The sequence below is a fragment of the Emydura macquarii genome, unplaced genomic scaffold (assembly GCF_026122565.2).
Source record: "Emydura macquarii macquarii isolate MOO-44397 ecotype Brisbane River unplaced genomic scaffold, CSIRO-AGI_Emac_v2 contig_295, whole genome shotgun sequence".
Classification (NCBI taxonomy): Eukaryota; Metazoa; Chordata; order Testudines; family Chelidae; genus Emydura; species Emydura macquarii.
Window position 1 is genome coordinate 14,256,763 of NW_027130432.1, and position 27,914 is coordinate 14,284,676.

Consider the following 27,914-nt stretch of genomic DNA (forward strand, 5'->3'; position numbering starts at 1 on the left):
TATAGCTATGTGCTTTTCACTCTCAAAAACAAAGATTTTAAATCCAAAAATCCTTCTTCAGAAATGCAAAAGAATCATAGGATTATTCTGTGAGCTAAGGCAATAGATTAGGATTTAGGAGATCTGGATTCAGTTCTGAGCTCTGCCAGACTTCCTATGACACCCTGGTCAAGTCCCTTAATCGCTGTTCCTGGGGCTATGGCTTCACAGTCTTATTTAGAGTTAGTGATCTCCATGTAAAACACACTTTTTTTGCAGTGAAGACATTGCCTTCACTCCTGAGCTGCAAAATGGGGATAACACTACTTATCTGCTCCCATCCTGTCTTTATTTAAATTGCCAGCTATCTGAGGCAGGCACTGTTTCTCACTGTGTGTCTGCCACTGGGGCCCTGATCCTGGGAGATGCCTCTAGGAGCCACTGTCATACAAAAAAAGAGTCACCATTAATAATAAAGGTTTTGTAGACCAAGTTAGGTCCCAGTGACACCTGTGCAACCCTATTGCCTTTAATGGGTTTGCACAAGTGTAATTGATTGGAACTTATTAAACAATTCAGTTGATGCACAAGAAATATAGTACTGTTAGCCCTGCAGATCTAACAGCTGAGTGGGAATGGGAGTATTCACAAAAGAGAGTGAACATGGAGTTAAGGTAGTAGGGCCCTAGCCCTGTCTTGTGTGCCTCAGACCCTTTCAGGACACCGGAGTTTAATTCCCAAAATTCAAGATGTTGGAAAACCAGGATAAGGAGTTACATGATCCTTTGCACAGACACACAGCCTTAACCCATCTCCTCTGACCTCTTCCCAAGTTAGTGCCTCCAGGGAAATCACAGTATCTTGCCTGTCCCTCAGACTCTGCCAACCAGCAGCAAGTACTTCCCAAAAAACAGTGAGCGTCTTGCTGGCCTGTATGAACAGCAGGGCTCATTGGGAGCTGAGCAGGGCAAAGAGAAAGTGGCAGGTTTGGTTATGGAGAAATAGAGTACTGTTATGTTCCCAGGTCCTAGGGACCTCTTCGCATGGGGTAGAGTTAAGGCTGTTTGGATGTGTTTCTAATTCAATATAGAACCTTATCCTCTCTTCATCACCATAGTATCTGAATGCCTTTCAGCAGTGGGGAAGAATTGTATGTGCTTAGTTCCTGTGGGAGTTTGTTTCACAGTCTTGGACTGGCTCTCAAGAAAACTTCATCTCCTGCACAAACAAGGTTTTTAGTGCTGTGTGGGACGCCACCTTAACTCAATATTTCTTGATTCTCTCTAACACCAGTGTTTTTTCCCATACTGCGAGCTTTCTCGTAAAAGGCAAATAAAGGGAACTTTAACTCCACATATCCTAGTTTGCCACCAATCAAGTTCTGGAAATTAAACTCTAAAGGGACACAGCACAGTGATATTTTTATGGCTACTGCCTCTATTGTTTTAGGCTGGGTCAAGGAGAATCAGCCGAGGAGGGATCTGCGCTCACGGCTGTTGAAATCTCAGATCAGCACCACTTTCTGTAACTCACCTACTAAATGGGGGGCAGGGGTAAATCATTGAGCCTCTGATTCACTGGGCTCTTCCTTGAGAAGCCAGAGCCCAGCTTTGTCCTCTCACTTACTCACTCAGGCAGGGAAACTCCCCTGCAATGATGCTCATAAGAAACCTGGGGCAGGTGGCGTGTCTTCATTTTCAAATGCAAGAATGGTCAGTCAATGGGTCCAGGTTTTAAATGCCAGTTGTCTGAGTGTCTGGTGATCGGTGTCACTTGTCTGGCCTAAGTTTTCAGCTGGCCCGGGGTGCCTCTTAGACTGGTCTTCCTGCTCCTACTTGGGGGGCCATCCTGCCCTTCCTTTCTGGCCACGGACAAGGGAACACCAGGTATGCAGAGGCAGTTTTGTTTTGAATTGATTAGTCCAAATAATATAGGATAGAACTGACATGAATACTTCCCAATTTGTGATTTAGTGTTTGAACAATACTCATCAACAGGGTCACATTCAATATAACACGAGTCCAAGACAGACTCCAGAACCACCCTTCAAAAAAATGTCATGGCTAAATTTAAGATTTTGTCATGGTTATTTTTAGTAAAAGTCACAGACAGGTCACGGGCAATACACAAAAATTCATGGAAGCCATGACATCCCTGTGACTTTTACTAAAAATAACAGGGTGGCAGCTAGGAGCTGTGCAGGGGGAAGGAGGCGGTGCAGTTGGGAGCTGAGGGAAAGGGGCGGGTGCAGCAGCTGGGAGGATGGAGGCTGGGATCCCTCACCATGGCTTGGGGTTGTGAGGTCCCCCCGCTACAACTGGGAACTCCAGGAACCCCCACTGTAAGATGCTGCAGGTTGTGGGGATCTTGGAACTCAGAGCCGCCATGGGTAGCTGAGGGACCCCAGGGCTCTGATGTCCCCCTACTGCCTGTGGCTCAGAACTCCGGGGCTCTGGGGCTCCAGGCTCCCTCTGTGGTGGCTCAGGGCTGGGGGGTTCCCCCGCTGCCCCCCATAGCTGATGGCTGCAGGGTTCTCCCATCACCCGTAGTGACTGGAAGCTGCGGGGTCCCCCCATGGCAGCTAAGAGCTCTGGGGACCGGAGCTGTCAGCTGCCATGGATGATGGGGATCCTGGAGCTCAGAGCCACTGCCAGGGATAGAGGGACCCTGAAGCTCAGAGCCACCATGGGAAGTGGAAGGACCTGGAGCTCTGAGATCCCCCTGTGATGGCTCAGGGCTGCGGGGACCCCCTGCTGCTCGCCCCAGCTCTGAGCCACGGGGTCCCTGCTGCCCACACTGGCTGATAGAGCTGATGGACTGGAGCTGTGGGTCCTTGCTGCTTGTCCCAGCTGACGGCAGTGGGTGGAGGCCACTGTCACTGCCTCGGAGCTGCAGGATCCCTGCCTCCAGCCCGAGGGCTTGGAGCTAAGGATACTCGCAGCCGGTGAAAAGCTGCCGCCCGAGAGCTCAGCAGACCTTATAAGCTGACAGTTTCTGCATTGTGGTCCGAGGTCACAGGGTGGAAGCTGAAAAGGCTAATTTCACAGAGGTCTCTGGAAGTCACAGAATCCATGACTTCCGTGACCTCTGTGATAAAGCCTTATCCCTAGTCATGGCTATAGAAAGCACTGCTGAGGGCCTAAGAGGGTCTGTTGAGCTATGATACTGCAAAACCGTATAAGGAGAAAGATTTGGGCTGGAAGTGGAATTGTCAGCTCTAATACCTGCTGAAGTTCACCTTGTTTTTCAAGAGACTAGCTCCAGAGCAACCTACAGCAAAAAATACCCAAAACCCAGACATTGGAAAACCTCCTTGAGCTTCCACTGTTCAGAATAGAATCAGTCTGTCAAGCATGGATTCCCTTATCCGGATGTAGACAAATGCTAGGTCCTGTTCAGGTAAGCTCTTTGGGAAAAGGAATTTTTAAAGCAGGAACTCCTAAAGCTTGAAACTGGGCTGCCTTCCCAATCTCTATTTTCTGTACATTCAAGTACAGATATCCTTCAGATGTGCTCCTTCTCCATCGTAAGAAGTCAGCAACCAGAGACTATTTTTGAAGGTACCTGATCCTCTAGAAAGGAAGATGTATCAGAGTCTTCTGGAGAGTGTGAAAGAACGAGAACCCCACAGTAGCAGGCTTGTGCAGCACAATCTCTCTAGAAGAACAGGATCTTGTGCACTTATAGGCCTTGTATGCACTAAATTAACTGCACAATTAGAGATTTCAGGGAGAATTAAAAGCCCACGGTCGCAGTAAGAAACTGGGACTTTAAGGGTTTCAAGGCACTATTTTCTAGAGTAAATGAACTCCAGAAATTAATAAAACTGGGAGATTGTCAGCAGACTTTGGAGATGAACTAGGAAACTTAAGTTTTCACTTGACAGGAGAATTACATGTTACCTGTTGTCAGGGATAGGCAGCAGCCACTTTCATACCAAACATGTAGATGTTTAACATTAATTCTGCCTCCCTATACGCCCTTGATTCATCAGAAGCAAGCAGTTTCCCAAAGGGATAGCAGAGTGTCTCTAGAGTTGTAATGGACATTGGAAATCCAAGTCCCATAAAAGAGATATTTGAACATTGAGTCACTACCTCTGAGTAAGAAATGGCTACAGCACTAGCAGAATCTTGTCCCATTAATAAAGTCCCATCCAGCCCAAGAAGCGAACATCTCAATGCTGTAAGTCTCAAATAGTGTGTTTTCTAATTACTTGCCTCAGAGGAAAAGCCGAAAAAGAACATATTCAGTGAAGTGAATACCCCATATAGCCGGGCGAGAGAGAATCCTGTGACAGAAGTGTAGGCCAGGCTTGAGTTTCTCAGTAGGTCAGAAGTGGAAACATTTCTCTACATAGAGTGCTAGGAACATTTTCTAAAGCTCCTCAGTGACTCAGGAACCTAAGACCCATTTTCAAAGTTTAGGCTCTAAGTCACTTCTGAAAATGAGATTTAGACGCTTTTGAAAATGTTACCTTCGATGTGAGAAACAAATCAATTTAGATCTTTAGAGCTGTCTCCCAAAACATTTTGCTTAAGAAAAACATTGCACAGACTTACGGAGAGTTTTTCAACTATAGCTGCTTTGCCCTGGTATTGCTGCCCTTCCCACGTAAGGCATGATGCATCAATCTGAAACAGTCAAAACAAATTTGATCACAGCTTGCTTGAGAAAGTAAATAAACTATTCCTCTTCAATAACACCAGCAAGGGAAGACTCACCAATGCTATGTATGCACACAGACTTCTCAGAGCTCACATGGGCTACACTCAGCTTCCCTAAGAAAAGTGAGGCATGTAACAGTTTGCATGGTTCTCTACAGAGCAATCAACTCTGTATGTCAGTTACACACTTGCACTGCCTCCAGTAACTAGCTCAATGGATTAACAGTGTGGTTAACAAGAATAGGAGTCACTTACTACTGGCTGCTAAGGGTACGAGGCAAGGAAGTTAGTTACCTAACAGGGCAGAGGGGAAAAACAAATGCAGATGGAGCAATACAAGTAGTAATTGTTTTTTCCTGGTAGTCTGTGGGACTGGGCAATGACAACACTTCATAATCAGAAGTATATCGGCCAAAAAAGCTGCTTCAATTGTGTCAGAGCAGGTGGTGTTTTTTCTGGAAAAAGGAGAGGAAGAGAAATAATAAAGGACATCAGATACACCTGGAACAGATGGGGAGCACAAAGAATTTATGCTAACAAATCTGGTACAATTACTTACAGAAATTTAGAGATTAGAAATAGACAAGTCCTATCAGGCCCCCAGTTCATTTCAGGAAAGGCAGAAAACTTTCTAGAGAACCATTCTAATATTTTGTCCAGTCTAGTTTTTAAGTGATTCATACAGCTTCCATTTCTGAGCCAGTCTAGCCTGTAAGAGAGGCAGGAAGCCTGCCCTATCTGTGGTCCACTAAACCTGCTTAGCAATGAGCTCCAGAAAAAAATGGCCACTAGAAGTTTGTTCCAACCGCACCCTCTGAAATTGTCTCCTGTCACTCCAAGGCTATGGCTATACTAGAGAGCTTACAGTGGAGCAACTGCACCGATGCAGCTGTAAACTCTCTAGTGTAGCCACTCTAAAATGATGGGAGAGAGTGGATTAATTAATCCACCCCTAACAAATGGCAGCACCTATTTTGGCAGGAGAAGCTCTCCCACCAACATAGTGCTATCCACCCCAGCGCTCAGGTCAGTGTAACTTATATAACTTAGGGGGGATGGCTTATTCATACAACTGAGCAACCTAAGTTATATCGACTTAAGTGGTAGTGTAGACATAGCCCAAGAAGATGGATTATATGAAGAATGGAGCATTTAAATCAATTTAATTTGTTTTTTAATCCTTGATTTAATTGAGTGTTACAAAGCCTCAACCTAATTGGAAAATTTGCACTATTGCAATTTTTAGGATTATAATCAACGGAATTATAAGTGCAGTTTTTAAACCAGTTTTCAGTGTCATTAATGGTAGGATTTCTTATCTGAAGATCACAAGAACCTAGTATAGGCAAAAGAACATTCAAACTGTATTTATTCAAAACTTCTAATCAATCCATAATGGTATAAAATCTGTGTGTCTACAAAAGGATTGCAATTTTAACACCGAAAAGTTGTTTAGCATTTCAAAACAAAATTCAAGTTTGTGAAAGCCTTCTGTGAACACACACAGTTTTATCATTATTCATTTAATTAATACAACATTTTAAACAAAATTACAATCCATGATCCAAAATCATAATTCACTTACCCGTGAGTCCCATTATTCAAAGTGACTAAGGTTGCTTTTAAGGCTTTCAGAATTTAAATGCTCAAGAAGGAAAGTCAGCTTTGAATACCTATCTGTTCCCCAACAAATATTTGATTGCACTAAGCTGAGTACTGAGAACAGGTACTTCAGCACCAGTAGAAAGAAACTGGAGCTCTTAACAGTTGCAACTCTTCTTTCAGTGTCTTCTTTCTTTGTTTTCAGCGAGGCGCTTTACTTCAGATTTACATCTTTGAATGGCTGCTACATTTTTCAGTATTTCACTGGAGAAAATAACTTTCTAAAATGAAGACAATGGAGCCTGCTACAGAATTACTGTCAGCAGAAACCATTAAGTTCCAATTGCTCTGATGTGAGTGGAAACTGGCCCATGCCGGGATCAATCATGTACTATAAAGTGACATGGTATCAATGTGTGATCATAATGCTTTCAGAACATGCACCACAATTGTAGTCAGTTAAATTTATTCAGTCTTTCAGACTAACAATTTCAGCAACTGAACATGAATTCCTCACTACAGAACTGAGTGCTATTGCTACTGGCATCCACACCTAAAGCAATCCCTCAGCACTTCTCTTCATATCAATATTTGTCACCTTCTGGCAAAGCGTCAACATCCTTTCTGTACTGTTTGCAGATTTTCATTAACTGGTCACTTTGAAGAAGTACTCCACCTTACTTCAGGAGATATGACAAAGAAATTGCATAGTCAATATGATCTGATATTTTTTCCTTCAAAGTCTCTTGAGAGTAAATTTAGCATGTGTGCAGACCCACCACATTATTGACAAAGATTTCCTCATTTTAGCCATGCTGGCTGTCACAAGACTAGTCAAATGGCATTTATATCCATGCACACCTTTTGACTATTACTAGTGGTTGAAGTCAAATACTCAAATGAATGTGAATGAACCAAGATATCAGTGCTTGTCATACAAGTAAACAACTCGTGTCTCAGCAATCATTCATAATACGCAGTAGGTTCCTCGTAAACTTTACACAACCTCATCTGAAAAGGTTCTGGGGATGATAGTAGAGCACAAATTGAATACAGTCAACAATGTGATGCAATTGCAAAAGAGGCTAATATTCTGGGGTGTATTAACAGGAGTGTCACATGGAAGACCTGGGAGATAATTCCCCACTCAACTCAGCCTTGGTGGGACCTCAGCTGGAGTACTGTGTCCAATTCTGAGCACCACACTTTAGGAAAGATGTGGATAACTTGAACAGAGTCCAGAGGAGAGCAACAAAAAGGATAAAAGGTGACCTGACCTCTGAGGAAAAGTTTAAAAAACTGGACCTGTTTAGTCTTGAAAAAAAGATGACTGAGGGGGACCTGATAACAGTCTTCACATATGTTAAGGGCCGTTACAAAGAGGACTGATCAATTGTTCTCCACTTTCACTGAAGGTAAGATAAGAAATGATGGGCTTAATAGTCAGCAAGGAAGATTCAGCTTAGATATTAGGAAAAAATGTCTAACTCTAAAGGTAGTTGAGCTTCCAAGGGAGGCTGGGGAATCCCCATCACTGGCGTTTTGTAAGAACAGGTGGACAAACACCTGTCAGAGATGGTCTGTGTTTACTTGGTCCTACCTCACTGCAGGGAGTTGGACTTGATGTTCTCTTGACATCCGTTTTAGCATCACATTTCTATGATTCCACCTGGGCACTCACACGCTCAGTTTCTAAAACCTTCAGTCTTCTCTTCAAAACACTTCATCCAGGAGACACCTTGTGACTGTAAACCCTGGTGGAGCAGCATCTCAACCTTTCTGACTTGCGACTGTCCAGTATGTCAGAAGGCGGTATTGCTTACAAGCACAGCACCAGTTATTATCTTGCCAATTTTGTGTTCTAATTTGTGGTGTTCTCAAAACAAAGAAGAGGAAGAGGGCCTGGGGGTGGTCTTTTTTGGCGCAAATGAACATTAAGTGTAAAACCTAACAGAAAACTCTGGGTAAAGTCAGATTCTACAGAAACAAGTATAGAATAGCCACTTCAGCCATTTAAGACTAAAATGAGAAGAGAGTAAGTTAAGTAAATGTAAATAAAAGAAGATGCAATTTTTTCAAGATAAATGATTTTATCCGACCTGCTGTACTCTGCTATAATACACTATATCACCTTGCAGCTTCCAGGCTGTTTTTTCTAGTGGTTCATATTTAAGTTAGTGAAACACTTGTCCTTTCCCTTCAGTTTGTCACAATCACTATAACAAACTGCTTTCATATAACAAAGATTAGCAATATCCATCAGAACTTAAAACATGCCCTGTACCTTATTGAGCTGCAATTTAGGACTAATTCAGTCAGGACCAAGCAGCTCATACTGGCCTCAGAGGGTTTATGCTCAAACAAGGCCATATTTTAAAGAACAATAAAAAAGAGTCAAAACGCACTAGCCACTCAATTGTGCAGGTAATGAAGTGATCACCTGTTGAGTGCTTCAAGGCATGACCTATATGTCCATTGTCCCACTCCCTGCATCAAGTTACCATAATTTAGGCTTGAAATTAGACGAAGGTTTTTAACTATCAGAAGAGTGAAGTTCTGGAACAGCTTTCCAAGGGGAGCAGTGGAGGCAAAAAACGTAACTGGCTTCAAGACTGAGCTTGAGAAATGTATGGAGTGGGAGGTATGATAAGACTGCCTGCAATGACAGGTAGCCAATCCGTGACTGCTAGCAGCAAATATCTCCAATGGCTGGTTATGGGACACTAGATGAGGAGGGCTCTGAGTTACTGCAGAGAATTCTTTCCCAGGTGTCTGACTGCTGGCTCTTTCCCACATGCTCAGGGTCTAACCGATTGCCATATTTGAGTTTGAGATGGAATTTTCTCCCGGGTCAGATTGGCAGAGACCCTAGGGGTCTTTCACCTTCTTCTGCAGCATAGGCATGGGTTACTTGCAGATTTAAACTAGTGTAAATAGTGGATTCTCTGTTACTTGAAGTCTTTAAATTATGATCTGAGGACTTCAGTAACTCAGCCAAAGGTTGTGGATCTATTACAGGAGTGGGTGGGTGAGGTTCTGTGACCTGCAATGTGCAGAAGGACAGATCATGATGGTCCCTTCTGGCCCAGTCTATAGCACATACTTAGCTCAAAAGTTCAGTGAAGAATTTTCTTTTGAACCCACCCAGCCACCCTTTTACCACAAAATGAGCCGAGTGGCTCTGCTGTGGGTGAACCAGACCTCAAGCAGTCCAGAGACAAAATTAAGTCCATTTCTAGCCAGATTCCTGCTGCCGTTTGAGAGTCAGCATAGAGCTCAGATTACTCAGAATACTGTCTCCTTCATTTTAGTTCCTGTATGACTAAAGCCTCAGTCTACTTTTTTTAAATGCCTGCTGCTTTAATGGTTACATGGCAGAGTGACTCAGATACCTTTCTGGTTGGTCTTCATTTCTGGAGAAAGGAAAGAGTCTGGCTTTCTTGGCATGGTCTGAGGGCTCTGGAGATCTCCCGGGAAAGAGGTATGAGGGCTTAGTTCTTCTTTTGTCAGAGGACATGAGAGAAGGATCTGTCACAGCTGCACAGAGCTGGTAGGGGAGTTGTTGAGCAATCCTCTAAGTGTTGAGCTCCGTTGAGGAGATCTCACAGGCTCAGAAAGACCATCTATAGGCTACTTAAGATTCTGGCTGTCCTTGCTTGAGAAAAAAGGGCAAAGAGTAAATGTTGGGGGATTAAGGGCCCATGTTCTGTAAGGGTCCATAAGGAAGATGCAATTGCTGAAGAAGCTCTACCTAATGGTCCCTTTTGGACATTGTTTGTGAACATATATAGGAGGGTGACTTACACTTGCCTGGATCACCACAGGAGAAGTTGTGGTAGGGGCTCCCTGCAGTTAATAAATATGGTAGCTGAAGTAGGGGCCAGAGGAACAGAGCAAGAAGCACTGGTAGTTGAGACAGTCTGCTGAACTCTCATGCATCCTCTATGGTGCAGACACAATCTACCACCAGTGGGTGTTATTAATGAGCCCAGTGGCCAAAAACTAGGTAGACAATGCTAAGAAGAAGCACTAGAAGTGAGAGGAGCAGGTAATAAAAGGTAATCCAGCAAGTGTGACTGAAATGACTAATATTTTGGACTTGGGAGAAAAAAGCCATCAGCTTTTCCAGTGCAAGAGTTTAAGATAAACATCAATGAAATCTGTAAGTGTTATGAGAACACTCCTCCCACAGGAGAGAGGTAGATTTAAGAAGTGGTAGACACCCGCCTACCCCCGTTCATTAGGTACTTACATATATGGCTCCTAAATGGGTCCTGTCTGTATCAAATAACTGGTAGTAATGTTGTACAAAACTGGATCCAATCTGCTCCCAAATAGGCTTGTCTCCCATTCTGAATCCTCAGCCAGAGCCAGTGACTGTAAAAAAAAAAAAAGGTCAGAAAGAACAGTTCATAGATTCCAAGGCCAGAATGGACCAGTGATAATCTAGTCTGACCTCCTGTATAGGACAGGCCAGAGACCTTCCCCAAAGTAATTCCTAAAGCAGATCTTTCAGAAAACATCCAATCTTGATTTAAAAGTGGTCAGTGCTGGAGAATCCACCACAACCCTTGGTAAACCGTTCAAATAGTTAATTACTTTCACCATTAAAAATTTACACCTTATTTCCAGTCTCAATTTGTCTAGCTACAACTTCCAGCCATTGGATCATGTTTGTTACATCTTTCTCTTCTACACTGAAGCACCCATTATTAAATATTTGTTACCCATGTGGATACTTATAGCCTGTAATCAAGTTACCCATTACCCTTCTGACATGAAAGAGCAGCCAAACGCTATGTTAATATGTAAATAACAGAATTAAGTCAGTCTTTGGGTACGTCTACACTGCCGCGGTGGCAGGCATCGATGCAGTGGCTTAGATTGACAGACCCGCTCAGACAATGGGAGAGCACTTTCCCATCAACTCAGTTAGTCCACCTCCCCAAAAGGCAGAAGGCAGCGTAAACGTGAGATGCTCTCCCATCAACGTAGCGTCGTGAAGACGCTGCGCTGTGTAGATGTAAGTACGTCAACGTGAGATATGCTAGTTACATTATGTAACTAGCGTATCTCACATCGACCCAGATTGGCAGTGTATGCCAGGCCTTAGACTAGAGCCTTCCAATGCACATCCAGCCAAGAACATCTCTCTCTCTCACTAGACTTTTGAACTATCAGATCTGTGCTGCTACAATATGGCAGCCTTACTGCAGCGTGCTTGCAGATGTCAGACACATTTGCCCTTAGGGAGCTCCTGCACTTCCCTGGCACAGTGGCAATGGAGAATGGAGCCTTTGACGGTGCCAATAAAGTTGCCACTGCTATTCAGTGATGGCCATTATACATAGCTCATTGTGGGACAAACTGCTTCCTCTGGTATCCCAAAAAGCAAAGCTACCGTCACCTTCTCTGTAGCTGCACCTGAAGTAACAGCCACAAGCTAGAAGTACTGTTAAGGATGCCAGCAGCTGGTAGTCATTGACCTATAGTTAGTATTTTCTCAGAATATACAACAGGAGAACTCTATTTTCTCCAGAAATGACCCCATCTGGCGCAGTCTCCCAGCGTGGATTAGGGCTGGTATCCCATGACCTACAGTATGGAAACTTATTAAGTCAAAGATGGGAGCCATACGTATAGTTTGATTTCTATAAATTGGGGGGGGGAGGGGGCAGCTCCAGTAATGCCAATGGGACTGTGCACGTTGGGGGGCAAATTCCATGCCTGCCCGAGGTTTGCCATTGGGGGGGAGGGGAAATGCCTCCTCACCTTCAAACTACACCCATGGTGAGAGCAGAAATTTTTTTTTTTTGGCCAGTTACAGAATCAATGAGTTTTTCATCTCATTTTGGCAACAGTTACAAATTGAGAGTATTAAGCCTCAAGCAGACCTTCCAGATCTGTGAAGAGAATGATAAAGGCTGCATCATGTAGCAGTTTCTTGTGGGGCCCGCATATCTAGCCTTGATCACTGATCCTGGGCCCTCCATGTGTAAGCAAGTATAAGAAAGACTAGAGTCCATGAAAGCAGCACTATGATGTTTGAGATCTCAGCAGGGAGAGGTAGGCTCAGATGATCTCCCATAAAAGTACTGGCAGAATGTTCTTTGGCTGTTCTAATGGAGGTAAACATAAGAAAATGTTGTGGGTCAAGTAAGGGATAGATAACCCATCTTCCCTTATGTGAGAGAGTACTCCATAGAGTTACAATGCTCAGGACAGATCTAGCTGACATTTTCTGGACATGAGCGGAAAAGGGCAAAACATACATTAATCCCTGATTAAAATGAAACTGTAGATGCAGTCTAAAACTATGAACAAGTTTGTGGGACTCTGCATGGAGGATTATTCTTAAATACTGTACTGCAAGGAGACTTCCTTTCAGAATGGAAGTAAGGTCAGACAGGAGTGTATGAGTGTCATACACAGAACCAGGATGAATTCAATACATTTGAAAGGAAGGTGGGACCCCTTGAGCTACATGTAGGGTTAGGGTGGGGACAGTGGCTTATTTCTCTAGCTCTCTCTCAAAGGACCTGTAAAATCAAAGAAACTATCCTGATTCCTTTTCTTTTAAGGATGATTGGTGTGGAAGAGGAAGCATTTCCCAATACACATGAAACGGAGCACGGTTGCCCATACATGTGATAATTTACGTTAATTACATATACACTGAAAAGAACAACAATTAAATATAGTAGCTAGAATTTACAAGTTCAAGAGGCGCTATATGTTAAAATCTCTGGTGAGTTTTAAAAAAATACCCAAATAAGCTATATATTGTAGCTAATATTTCACTTAAAATCTCACTTCCAAGTTCATCACCAAATTCCTGAAGACAAAAAGTCATAAGATGTAACTCAGTAGCCAGACTTTGTATAAGGCCCAGATGAGTCTTCTATCCTTCCCACAAGTCTCATTCATCATTAGTCCCCAAAAGAAAAAATAAGACTTTTTGAAAATTTGTTAAGTTGCTTTATTGATGTTTAGGAATAGGCAAGTGTTCCATTCTCTATGAACGAGTTGTTCCAATAAGTCATCTTGGGGTGAGGGAAGTGGGGGGAGAAGAGAGGAGAATATGACTTCCCCTCTTATATACTGACAAATCACTGGACACTAAAAGTGATGTGTTCTCTCCAATCTTCTCTCTTCTAGCACCCTGAGGAGTTCTCCTTGTTCCTCACAGAGGAAGGGTCTCCTGTCTACTTCAAAGGATCAACATAGATTACCCTGAAATTTTTATCTGCAAGACAGTAACTTTTATGGTACAAAATCTCTGAATCTAATACAACTCCCTACTTGCCAGTGGGTCTTTATTCTCTACTTGGACAGCCATCAGATACAGGGAAGGAGGAATGGAATCACCATACAGCCTAAAAGCCCAATATCAACTTTTTTTTTTAAACATCTATACTGTGGTAGCACAAGAAGCCAACCACACTGTGGCCCCATTGTGCATGGTGCTTTACAGATATACATGGCACAGTATGAACTCCAGGCCTGGGGTCAAACCTGAAGTCAGCATCTGGGCCCATATATAGAAATGCTTCCCAGCTGGAGCGCCTAATGAGCTGTTATGTCAACAAGTTAGCAGCCCTAAACTCACTCAAGCAAGAGTTCTGAAAATTCCCCAAGTGTGAGTTTTAGGGGTCTTAGAGGCACAGCATGAGAACTTTTCACATCTCCAATCATGTTCAAATGTGTGTCTAAATGTCCAGTCTGGTGTTTTCCCAAACGCTCAGTGAACATTCACCCACATCATGAGACTCCTGCACAATTCAGTGTAGCTACCCAAGTCTGCCCGGAGGTCCAGAACTGGAAAGGCAGGGGTCACTACAAGGCAGCATTAAGGTGAACTGACAGCCATATGCAGACAGTACCTGTCTGCTTTCTCACATTAGTGCCAGCAAGATGTAACAGTACCTCTGTCAAACTACGAATTCACTTACATTAAAGACCCTCATCTTCTTTAAAGCTCTTCTTCCCATAGGCAGCCAGAAATCCTCAACAATGCTGCTGTTTAATTCTGAGCCAGCAAGTCACTATCTATCATTAATACTCTAATAGCTAGAGAGCCCCTTTGAAGGAAAACTGCAAGGTATGGAAAATCCATTTGCAGAGATGTGTATGCCTCTAAAAACAGAGAGATCAGAAACAACAAAAAAATCAAATAGGAACTTGACCGTGATTATGTAGCTCTGGGTGTACATTAAGGGCATCAGGCTCAGCTGTAGTAGGCAAATTCTAGATAATGCTTGGTCCTGTCATAAGTGCAGGGGACTGGACTAGAAGACCTCGCGAGGTCCCTTCCAGTCCTATAATTCTATGAAGAATGCAGAGAACAAAGTGTAGGATAAAGTTATTTGGTTTCTATATGCCAAATGTTTGGATACCTCCTCACACTGCCCAAATGTTACCTCTTTCCCTTGACTCTTCTGCAACTATCTGAATCAAAAAATGCATGAAATCAGCATAATTTTTTCTTGGATGCTCAGTTTTTTCATTAGGAACAGCCATGCTGCAATGTCCTTACAGGAATCAGGAAATTAAGTTACAGTAAATTGTAACAGCTTTAGGGCAGGACCTCATCTTATTTTATATCCTTAAATCACGGTTAACACCTTTAGTGCACAGAAGACATGCTAGCTCTCATTGCTTTTCATAGAATATCTTAAAATATAACACTTTCCATCCAAAGCTCTTTACAGTCCATACACAAGCAACATTTCATCCTCCGCTAAAAACCACCACCTCTGGGACCAAGTGTGGCTATTGGTAAAGAGCACTAGCTATACAATAGTTTAGGATAGAAAATGAGAAAAGGTAACTTCATGAAGGAAGTGCATTTTTTGTTCTAGAGAAACACCTGAAGGAGGTCCAAAATGGTTTCCTGGATACCTTCTTGACTTTGTGCATCAACACTGATTAGGTCATCAATAAAGTGCTTGGCTTTGGGAATACTGTGTGTGTGTTCAATCTTTAACTCTCAGCAGGTGGTATAATCAATACCTGCAACTCATCCAAGTATCTGGGGTGAACAGAGAGAAGGCAGTGGGGGTTTATTTTAAATCTCAATGACAAGTTGACTTATAAGGCAGGTTTTCAAAACTAGAACATCCACATTTGGATTAGGACTTCCAGTACATTCAAATTCTGGATTTCAACAGACTAATTTTATTTTTAAACAGGGACACTAAAAATCCAAAAGCAACAAAGAGAATCAGTTAGGGTTGCCACACATACAAGGTAGTTGTCTTGCTTTCGTACACTTAATATATTACCTCAAGTTTGTCGTATGAGTAGGTTGGCTAGCACTTGCCACTTTTGACTTGCAGCCACAGTCTTGTTTATTGTATGAGCATACGGTAAGTTACTGAAGTGTCAATATGAAAATTTTCAGAGTTTGCAGTTAATACAAACAGACATTACTATGGTAAATCAATTTAGCTATTCACACCATTCTCCTCCCTTCACCTTAGTGGCAGCTCAGAAGGGAACACCCAGTCCTCTACTGGTATATTTCACTATAACTCAGCAGGGTAAGAGAATGGGAATTAATTTCCAGTAGCTATGTACATAATATGAGCTTACTATTTCAAGAACTGCTCTACTTTTAATGGTCTTCTTATTACAAAATGCTGAAGTAGGATTAAGACTTATCTTTATATTTGCAGAGGGTTGGCAATGCATGTCCTGATTTTTAGAGTGGCCAAGCACTTGCAGATCCCAGTAAAGGTAATGGGAATGCAGAAACAATAAGCACTTTTGAAAATCAGTCTAAATATTTTGTGTGCGTGCCAGCCTATGAAGACCTATATCTGGTATCATAATTAGTATCATGCAGAATCAGCACAGATTCCTACTCCAGGATCCCACTCAGTCTATCAAGGAGGCATCTTGTTTTCACCTTTTTTTCCAAATATTAAGCTATGAGATTTATCATCTCACACAGCCTTCTATACAGGGAACCGACAAGAGCTGCAAAGTTAACCTAAAAAAATTCAGGTATTAAGATCCAAGAGCCGAACACTGAGCTAACGAGTATGAAGGTAGATTGTCTAGAACAGAATTTACTTCAATCAAATGCAAGTATTTGGGTTGAAGGTTGAGAGCTGCCAGTATCTGAAACTATCTGGTGATGTCTGACCGGGAACCCTTGGACTGAGTTCTCACTGTAATGATCTGACTAAAAGGTCTCTAGGACATGAATTTCTGGCTTGGGACACTATAAAAAGACAATTACAATGGATTTTTCTGGAAGTTAGTTATCCAAACAGCAGACAAAGCAATATTATGCTGCGCTTAAAGATTTGACAGGATGACACCCAATTGCTATGAGAAGCACAAAGCCTAAAAACCAGCCATTCATATCGTCACCTAGCCAAGCATTGCCAGGCCTACGTCTGTGTGGACATTGAAAGTTAGACAAGATAGGTCTTTTGGTATTCAGACTATTTCATACACCTGCCACATGAATTGTGGCTAGAGGTCCAAGCTTTCAGTTGGCATATGAATTTGTATGATTCCCAAATAAGCCTACAGCTGCCTGTTTAAAATCACTCCAGTGTAAAGCTAGCAGCAGGTACTAACATTAGGAGATGCACTGACACCTGGCACACAGCCACTAGCACATTCTGCTGCAACTAAAAAGGTTAGCTAGTCTGAACATTGGCTATTTCTAAATGAAATCTTCTCTCACACGTTGCGTGAATTTAGCCTCAAGAATCCATTGCACCAGCAGTATCAATTTAAGGGCAAGCCATTTGCAAACACTATTGCAATCTCTTTTTGCTCTCAGCTAAGGAACTTGTAATTCCTTCCCCTGAAGGGCATACATACCCTCCTCTAACAGCTCCAAATGGATTCCATTGCTCTTGAAGCTTTACAAAATCTTGGTCTGAAAGTCTCAGACCCCCCCCCCCCAAAGTTTTTTAATCTAGACTTAAAATGGGACAGACCCTGCAACTTTCACGACGGGGAAGCTACTGTGACTATGGTTGGGGCTGGACTTTACCCTATATGCACAGTACATACCTAAAACTGAACAGTGTGGAATATTGTATTTGTTACATTATTTTGCAAATGTCCTTAGTACTAGGGCAAGTCAAACAGCACAAAAAAGTCAATAATTGACAAATATTTTACCAACTACAAATGCACAAAAATATACACAAAAAAGAGTGAAACTGGTGAATATATCATAGATTCATAGAAATGTAATGCTGAAAGGGATCTTGAGAGGTCATCAAGTCCAGTCTCTATACTGAAGCAGGACCAAATAAACCTAAACTATCCCTGACAGGTGTTTGTCAAACCTGTTCTTAAAAACCTCCAATGATGGTGACTCCATAACCTTCCTTGGATGCCTATTCCAGAACTTAACTATGTAGGTAGAAAATTTTTTCCTAGTACCTAACCTACATCTCCCTTGCTGAAGATTAAGCCTATCACTTCTTCTCTTACCTTCAGTGAACATGGAGAAAAACTGATCACAGTTCTCTTTCTAACAGCCCTTAACATATTTGAAGACTTATCGGGTGCCCCCTTCAGTCTCTTTTCTCAAGCCTAAATATACCCTCCCACCCTTTTTTTTTTTAAACCTTTTCTCATATATCATGTTTTCTAAATCTTTTAACACTTGTGTTGCTCTCCTCCAGACTCTCTCCAGTGTGTCCACATTTTTCCTAAAGTTTGGTGCCCTGAACTGGACACAGTACTCCAACTGAAGCCTCACCAGGGATGAGCAGAGAGGGACAATTTCCTCCTGTATCTTACATGCAACATTCCTATTAATACACCCCAGAACAGTATTAGCCTTTTTCACAACTGCATCACACAGACACATATTCAATTTGCAATCCACTGTAAACACCCAGATTCTTTTCAGCAGTACTACCACCTAGCCACTTATTTCCCATTTTGTAGCTGTGTATTTGATTTTTCCTTTCTAAGCGTAATACTTTTTACATTTGTCTTTATTAAATTTCTTTTTTTCTCTCCAGATCAATTCTCCAATTTGTCACGGTCATTTTGAATTCTAATCCTGCCCTCCAAAGTGCTTGCATGCCCACCCACTTTGGTGCCATCTGTAAATTTTATAAGCATACTCTCCACTCCACTATTCAAGTCATAATGAAAATATTGACTAGTACTGGACCCAGGACAGATCCCTGTGAGACCCCACTAGATACACCCTCCCACTCTGAGAGCAAACCATTGATAGCTACTCTTTGAGTACGATCTTTCAACCAGATGTGCACCCACCTTACAGTATTTTCATCTAGACCACATTTCCCTAGTTTGTTATGAGAATATCACGTGGGACAGCATCAAAAGCCTTACTAAAAATCAAGATTTATCACATCTATTGCTTCCCTGTGTCCACTAGGCCAATCACCCTGTCAAAGAAGGAAATTAGGTTGGTTTGGCATGATTTGTTTTTGAAAAATCCATGCTAGCTATTCTTTATAACTTTATTATCCTCTAAACTGTCCTCATAAATTGATTGAGTGGGCGGTCTGGTTAATTTGAGCTGTCTCCATTCAGCACTCAAAGCGAGTCTTTTCTGTTGTGATGAACTTTCATTACTTTGTGGCTAAAATTGAGCAGATTCAGTCTGAGCTGTCTGCTTCTGTGGGTGCAGAGAGCTAACTGGCAGAGGGAGACAAACACTTGGTCGTCCTGCTCTAGTTTAGGCCATTATTCTTCACTGGGCCTCTAGAGGGTATTGAGAGTACTTTGTGTTACAGCCTGTGCTTTGGATGTATGTCTTTCCTGGATGGTGAAGGCCAAAAACAGTGAAAAAAGCATTCACAGCTGGCAGGGATTTTCAAATATCCCAAGGTTGGTTTGAGGGGTTATTTGTTCTGACCTGAGCATTTTCTTCTGCAGTGCTCTGCAGGTTAACAAGTATCTGCAGACCCTAGAAGGGCTAAGGAAGGGGCATGAGCTATAGTATTTCCAAAATGCTGATGACACCTAGCTCCATCTTTCTTCCAGTCCTGCCAGTGCTGTTGAACATCTCACCTAACGTTTAGTAGACTGAGGTATGGCTGAGGGGTAGGTGGCCAATACTCAATCTGGAGAAGAGAGGAAACAGCAGACGGTTGGAAGAAAAACAAGATGTGGCAAGGATTAGCTATCCTTTCAAGGGTCTCTGCCATTAGTTACTAGAGTCTTCAATCTAGGAGTACTATTTGACCAATGGCTGCTGTTGAGTGCAGCTCTCCACCCCAATTGTTGCTCAGCCTGGAGATCATTTCTTTCAGATCTAGACCTTGCTAATGTAATCCAAATTTGTATACCCTTAAGACTAGACTACAGTGTAATCTGCACAGAACTACCCTTTTACTCTAACCAGAAACTGTAAGCAGTGAAGAATACAGCAGCCCATTTGTAAGCAGTCTCTCTCTGGGGACAAAGCAGCAGTGTCCGGGGATCAATTATCTATTTGGCTTCTCAGTGGTGTTGGATTTAACCTATACAACTCTACATGGCCTGGGACCTCTCATGCCTGAAACCTTGACTCTCTCCATATCAAACTGCCACAGAGCAGTCTACAGTGCTCAAGTTGGAGCCTCAGCCATGTATGAAAGCAGCAGCTGCCAGCAGAGCATTCTTTTTGAGATGGACATGCCAACTCTACAAGACTTACAACAGCACGTAGGGGGCAGGGAAGGGGTAGGAGCTGGGATATCTTAACTGTTCTCCTGCTTGACAGCACCTATAAATTACATTTCTAGGATGTCAGGCTAGCTGTGGTATGTTCTCTTCCTGAAGCTAAGTGGTAGATTACAGCAAAGAAAGGGTCAGGATGAATAAAGACAACTTGGAGCTCTTAAGAAAGCAATAGCTCCTACATCAGGTTTCAGAAAGAGGGTCTTGAGGAACAGCTTTTCAGCCATGTTGCCTCTTGTAACAAAGAAGAAATCATGCAGCAGTCTCTCCTCTAGTAAGTCCCCCAGACGTGATTGACACATCTACTCTCATTTACTGTACACTTGGTCCTAGCAGTCAGCATATTACATTATACACACTGGGCCCTTCTTTCTGCTCTTGCAGTGTGACTAACATTGTTTTTCTGCCATCTGACAAGTCTGAATACAAAGTGGGTGAGGTAATAGCTTTTATTGGACCCACTTCTATTGGTGGAAGGTACAAGCTTTTGAGCTACAGAGCTCTTCTTCAGGACTGGGAAAGAAACAGAAATATTATTTTACATATGGGTAATTCCAGAACCTGTAAGAGTTTAAGAGTTAGCATAAGTGGGATCTTTGTGGCTTGGGGAGAGACTAGTTAGTACATTCTGACTATTTTACCTGCATACTGAAGCACACCCAAAACCAGACACAACAATCTCTTTCCTGCAGGAAACTTAAAAGAACCTCAGAATATGGTTATTTTTAGCTTTTTAGAGTATGCTAGAGCAGCGCTTCACCAATAAAAATCCTTCAATGCTGTCTGAAATGCTAAGCACAACTAGCATATAGATATAAACAACACGGAAGTACCTAACTTCAATTGTTAATGACCCTGAAAGAGCTTTATAGTTGACCATTCAGAATGGAATCCAGGGATAGCCAACTGCTAAACTTGCCCAGTTCAGAATCATCACATACAATCACCAAAGTCAACTGACGTCATACATGTCAGAGCAAAATTTTAGTCAATCCCTTGATTCACAGGAGGCCAATGAAGAGAAAGCAGACATGCTAAAATGGAATACCCTGGCTATTGCCCTTTAAGCCATTACCACAGACCGCAAAACTGCTTATTAGGAACAGCAGCAAGTGAAGACCTGAGAGGTATTCTTAGAAAGTTAGGCAGCACCATTTCTTCAGCAAGCTACACAGAGTTCTATTTATTGAACTGATTTATGACAAGCCAGAGTAACCACAGATGAAAACACTGCAACTAGCAAAGTGACTATTTTAGGTTTTTCTATATGTTGCCCTGAAGCAAACTTTCTTTAGGAATGGAGGAACTTCCCTTTATGCATACAGACTTATTAATAAGATCACTTAAATAATAGAACTAGTACTAATTTCAACTTCATCAGCAAACATTCCAACAAAAAATACAACTTCTGCCTTTTCAGGCCTTTCTATGGTCTTGGGAAAACCCCTATTCTGTAAGGAAACCCTCCTTGCTTGGTTTCTTTTCCTCATTCCCCCGCCTCCTGAAGAAGGGCACCCAATCACAGTTGCTGAACATGTCAAGTAGCAGACTACTCCCTCAGCACATGGAGCCACCAACGCAGGGGTTCCCAAACTTTTTGTCATCATGACCACATTTTAATTAAGTATTTCCTGCCGGGATCCTCGACAGCATGGAGGACACCATTTTGCTCTTCGCAGTGTGACCTCGCATACACCATATATGCAAAGTCATGCTGTGCGGCGCAAAATGGTGTCCTCCACATAAACTTAATCCATTATCCAGTTGTGAAGATACTAGTATTTAACTGAATGCTGTCAAGACTAGTAGGCAGAGAAGTGGACTTAGTAGTTTAATTTTGGTTTGCAGCCATCGAACCCTGTCTTCATATGTTTTCGTGAAATGCCTAGCACAATAGGATCCGAATAATTATTCAGACCTCTGGGCATTACTATAATATGTATTTTTATTATAAACCCATCACCTTCACATCAATGCCACAATACTTCCTCCAGAGCTCCCAGGCTTAACGGTGTATGTGCTTTGCCATCAATTAAGTCTTCCTCAAGGCACCTAGCTAATGCTTTCTCCTCCGCTATCTTTTGCGTAAAAAATTGCACAATTAATTTTTTATTTTATATACAATGATCCAATTTTTCAGAAATTTAGGTGCAGAAATATGCATATTTATTTTGTTTGTACAATTTCCATGCACAGTTATTTCAACTGTGTGTGCGACTGCAGTATTTAAGGACTTAAAACCACTGAAAACAAAAGTCACATTCACAATGCTGTCAGCGAAGTAGTTCAGCAAACATGCCAATTGTGGCAATATTAGGGATGTAAAATATTAAACTGTTAACCGACAAGTATTAGTCTTGCCATTAAGACTAACACTTATAGGTTAACAAGTGGTGGGGGCTCTCGGTCTCCATGGTGATGGCATCAGGCCATGATGGAGGAAGCCATGCTGCTGCGGCCCGGGGAGGCTGAGGCCCTGGTGCAGGTGCTGTGGAACGCCCCACTGCAGAACACCAGGGACCATGGGTCCAAAACAGGGGAGTCCCCCGGAGCTGGGCTGCGAGGGGAGGGGGCAGGACACAAAACTATATGGGTTCAACGATATAATTAGTAGTTTAAACAGTTACCATTTTTAAAGGAAATTTACATGGTAGGTAATACATACTACAAAGTCCAAGAAAAAGCCTGCTCTGAAAACCATTACTCTACCAAAAGGAACCTACTAGCAGTGTCACAGAAACACAATATATTACAGCAGAGAGGACTGCAAATTTTAATCTTATTTTTATCACTTGTGTTTTTCCAAGGAAGTGAACAGATTATTCAATAGAACATTCAAAGTGCTCATCCTCTGAGGAATATATACTAAGAAATATTAACTAGGAGCCAGGTGAGAAGTGAATTCCACATCCCATAACTAACCATCTTAGCCTAGGATCTCAACAATATCAAGTTTTACTTCTATCAATGATATGGAGAATCATCACATTTTACCACCACCACCACCACAACTCCAATCTGTGAAATACCTATTTAGTCTTAAAAATTAAGAGCATAAACTTTATAAAAAGAACACAAGAAATTGCTGCTGGAGAGTAACTCCTCCCAGAACAGGAGGAATCCAAGGTACATAATACTATCTCAGAAGGAGCAAGTTGTTGCAGTGATATATTTAACTTTCATGTAACAGTTGTGCAGCCACTCTATTTCTCACCACATATGTAATTGTTTTGCTCCAATGGGATATTCCAATCTAATACGATACATATGCCACAATTCCACACACACATCACACAGAGCTCAGCCATAAGTTATGGTTTTGATGCAGGAGTGACTGGGTAAAATACTACAGCCTGAGTTATTCAGGAGGTCAGACCAGATTATCAAAATAGGTTTTAAGGCCAGAAGGGATCATTAAGAGAATTTCTGCGCCGTTTGAGAAATACATTGCTGTTACCATACATTTTTTGCAATTGTGTACAAAAGATGGCTACGGATATTGAAGTTAGCTGCTTGTATCAGAGCAAGCAGCTTCCTTCTCAGATCACACTAGAAACAAAGAAAACGCAAGTGTGCGCGTACACACTTGGTCAGTCAGAAAATACACTGCTGGCACAAGTTCAAGATGACCTGAACCTGTAATTTCTGTGCATGATACAGCAATTCACCTAGCCTCAACTAAATTTACTCCAATCTCCATGGGCACAGAACATCCAGTAAGACAAGATAGCACTAACTGGACTACCCAAATATCACAACAATATCAGAAGTCTAAAAATGCCAGATTTTGCCTTGCTCTGAACTCTCGGAGTCTGAGGTTCCTGCCATTTTTGTCCTCAGTACTCTTATTCTCCACTACTGTGGCCCTAATGCTCAGGTACTTTTGCCTCTTTTCTGTGATACCAATCAGACAAGGAATACAAGGCACAGAGCTCCATGATGCACAGAAGTAAGGTCAATAGTAAAGTAGCAGGAACCTTAGGCCTTAACTACACTTAAGATTTGCCACTTTGACTAGGCTAGCACAGTTTAAGTACCACCCCACCCTTGTCCAGTGTGGACAGTTATATCAATATAGTTTTTTTTGTTTTTTGTTGCCAAGCTAAAATAGCTATCCTGGTATAATGGCATCTACACTAAGGCTTTTACTGACATAATTAAGTCAACAACAAGAAACAAAACTCACAGTTTACTAAAAGTTATGCCAGTAAAAATTTTTAAATTTAGACTGGACCTACCAGATCATGGGGGTGGGAGGGGAAGGAAAATGGTAGCATTGCTGAGTAGCATAGAAGCATGTCAAATTCATAAATAACAGAAAAGAAAATAGAATTGGGAGAGAAATGATTTTACAAGATGAATTTAAAGTGATAAGCAGTTAGACTAAACAACAAATAAGCAGAGTTTACTTGTAACTGATAAAATTGTATAAAACAAAAGAATATAAAGTTAAATTTATGACACTTCATATATCAAAATTAGTCCAGTGAAGCATGGTTTGTGTAGTTAGAAATAAACATCAAATACCACCATTGGATTTTGTCATTTAAAAGACAGAAACCCTAATTATATATTTGAAGACAAGAGTTATAAGTGCACTGAAATCCCTCCCATTTGTGCCTGTATATTGTTTTCAGCATGTGTATTGGTTTGAGCAAGCATCCTGTATGTGAATGACAGCCACAAGCTTAAGCAGAGTTTGTAACTACTTTCTTGTATTTTTCTGCAAGTAACCTGCAGGTTTTACTTCATGCTCTAGTTAGTAGCTAGACTTCATATTTTAATCTGCTCCAGTAATCCAACCATTACGGAAAATGGTGAGAAATCTTGATTTACTAAAAACATGAGAATGGACATACTGGGTCAGACCAATGGTCCTTCTAGCCCAGTATCCTTTCTTCCAACAGTGGTCAATGCAAGGTGCTTCAGAGGCAAAGAACATAACAGGCAATCATTGTCCACTCCCACCTTCTGGCAGTGGATGACGGTTCTCCAGCTCTCTCAGACTACCAATGATCAAGAAATAGTTTAGATTCCTACCACTTATGAACATTTGGGCTTTTTCAGCAGTTTCTCTTTTTAAGAAGAGATACTTTAATCACAGAAATAATGACCAGTCTCTGCTCTGAAACACAAACATGTAGAGTGCACTAACATGTGGTGGTCCAATTAATATTCTATTTTAGCTGAACTATTATGGAATCTAGTCATCCATAAAGCAACCTATATACAAATAGGGAAAAATGACTCAGTTAAATGTGGTTAGCTACAGCAGATCTAATACACTACTGTAATATTTCGAAATTATCAATGTTTTAAAATATTAATACGTTACCACAATTCACTTCAATTCTTACAGTTGCATAAAACTCCAATCCAGATTAAATTTCCAAGTGCATGCACTGAAACAATGTTTCAGGCCTGAAGTTCATCAGTGAGCAAGAGTGTAAGGAAATCTTGCTTTAAAAGAGGCAATTCTCCCATGGGCTGGTAAGCTATTTCTGAAAATGTTTCTCCTGAGAATTTATAAATAAAAATTCTGTCAACTCAAATATTTAAAAACATTTTGGTCTGTGTGTCATAACCTGTCAGACAGGAATGGTCCCAGTCAGGAGTAAAGGAAAAAGCCTAAAAACTCATTTTCTAGGCCCTGGATGCTGGCTCCGTCTAACCCTAAAAAGACATAGGTCTTGTTGCTATTGGCAGCTGGAAGGTAGCCTTGCATCCATGAAGGAGGAGGTTACAGTTACAATCTCCTCCTAACATGTTTGTTTCATCTCCAGTTCAGAGAAGGGTCTCAGCATAATGCACACTTACATGGTAAATTATGAATAGCCATCTGCCATGATAACATTTATATCATTCATCTGTGAAAGAGAGGAGGAGAATACGGCTATCGAAGAGAATAGAACAAGGAACCAGAATTTACCTCTTTGGTTTGGGAGTTGACATTCACATTGAGAGCTAGGGGGGTGCTCTCCTATCTAAAATCTGTAGAGTACTCTTGTCCACCAGCATTTTTCTTATACTGGTCTTGAAGTGTTAGTGGACTTCTGACAAGCTATAAATTAGGAGTTGTGAGGGATTTCAGGTACATTTTTTGGTTTTCAACAATACAAACAATAGATTGCCTCTGATCATATAACATGTCAGAAGTAACTACAGAAAACCATCCACCGTAGAGACTATGCAAAAAAGTGTGTAAATTTAATTTACAGATCTGATAGCACTTAGTACCTTACCTTACCTTTGCAAACACTATACCTATATCTTCACAATGTACATGTACTGCAAACATTGTTCTCATCTTACATATGGGGGAAAAATAAATACAGATAGTTACTTGTCCAAGGTCTTACAAGTCAGTGACACTGATGGAATTAGAAGTCAGGACTCCCTCACTTCCAACTCTATGCTCAATCCAACACCACCTTTCAGATACAAACAGAAATGAAATGCAAAGCACTGGGAATACTGGAGAAAGAATTATTATAAAGGCAGGTAAAAAGGGATAATGAATTATTGTGGTTCCAAAGAGCAGTTCTCTGCAGAACTATATGTACAGTTGAGTGATTACAGGACAGGACAGACTCCAGTTAAAGCAACAAACACATCCCTGAATGGAAAGGATTCTAGAAATCTCAATGTAATGCTTACCAACAGGAAGAGTATATAAATTACAATAGCTGTGAGTAACAGAATTTGGTTGATGTTTTGAAATAAAATTTTAAGCTCATATAAAGTTTTTTAAATTCTGAAATAGACCTGTTTCGTATGGCTATTTTTGTACTAGTTACCTGGCAGAGTAAGGAACCTTTTTCTCCTATGTGATGATAAAGCAGAAGAAAGTCTTCAAAACAAGACTCTAGAATTGAGGCTTTTAGGACCTGTCTATTAGTAGTACCCCTCTCTTGCACCACATAGATGACCAAGGTTAGATTATTGGTCAGTCTCTTGCTCCACGAGATAAACACTGGCCCCTGGGAAAGGAAGGAGACCCTCATTCAAAAGTGAGTCCAGCAGCTGATTAGTGTCACAGATAATCCCATCACTTTGCTCTCAGCTGGAAGGCTAGTGTCTACAAATGAATTGTGGGAAATAAGAGCTAGTGAGAAAATGGGATAAGGGATCTTATGGTGACCGATTTTTTAGAAGATTATGACAGACTTATCAGAACACACGTTACGTTTTAAAAAGGAATCAGACAAATTTCACCAACAAGTCCTTCAGAGACAGGCAGTGAAGGTCAGAATGCGGTATCGGCCCAGACACTAGCAAAAAGGGTTATTATTTTAAGAACATAAGAATAATCAGACTGGGTCAGACCAATGGTCCATCTAGCCCAGCAGCCTGTCTTCTGACAGGTGTTCGGTACCAGATGTTTCAAAGGGAATAAACAAAACAGGGCTATTTATCAGGTGACACATTCCATCACCCAGTCTCAGCTTTAGGAACACCCAGATTATGAGGTTGCATCCCCGACCATCTTTGCTAATAGCCACTGATGGACCTATCCTCCATGAGCTTATCTAATTTTTTTAACCCATTTTTGGGGTTCGCAACATCCCCTGGCCACAAGCTTACTGTGCATTGTGTGAAAAGTACTTATGTTTGTTTTAAACCTGCTATCTATTAATTTCACTGGATGACTCCTGGTTCTTGTATTATGTGAAAAGTTAAATAATACTTCCTTATTCACATTCTCCACCCCATTCATGAGTGTATAGTCCTCTATCATATCCTTTGAGTCATCTCTCTTCCAAGCTGAAGTCTCTCTTCATGTGGAAGCTGTTCCATACCCCTAATCATTTTTGTTGCTCTTACTTTTTCCAATTCTAATATAGCTTTTTTGAGATGGGGTGACCAGACCTGCACACAACATTCAAGGCGTAGGCATATCATGGGTTTATAAAGTGGCATTATATTTTTGATCTTATTATCTATCTCCTTCCTAATATTGCTAGCTTTTTTGGACTGTTGCTGCAC

The 27,914-nt window shown here is 41.5% G+C and overlaps 1 protein-coding gene across 1 annotated transcript in view; it reads right to left on the bottom strand.

The window, feature by feature from the left end:
• NUTF2 (nuclear transport factor 2) overlaps positions 1-27,914 on the bottom strand; it is a 40,293-nt gene that overhangs the window by 11,015 nt on the left and 1,364 nt on the right. The window contains exons 2-3 of the mRNA XM_067553029.1: positions 10,501-10,625; positions 4,542-4,613 (exon numbers count right to left, since the gene is read on the bottom strand). Of these exons, the coding sequence (XP_067409130.1) occupies positions 4,542-4,613; positions 10,501-10,599 (171 nt within the window). The 5' untranslated portion in view covers positions 10,600-10,625. The remainder of the gene's footprint in view (positions 1-4,541; positions 4,614-10,500; positions 10,626-27,914) is intronic.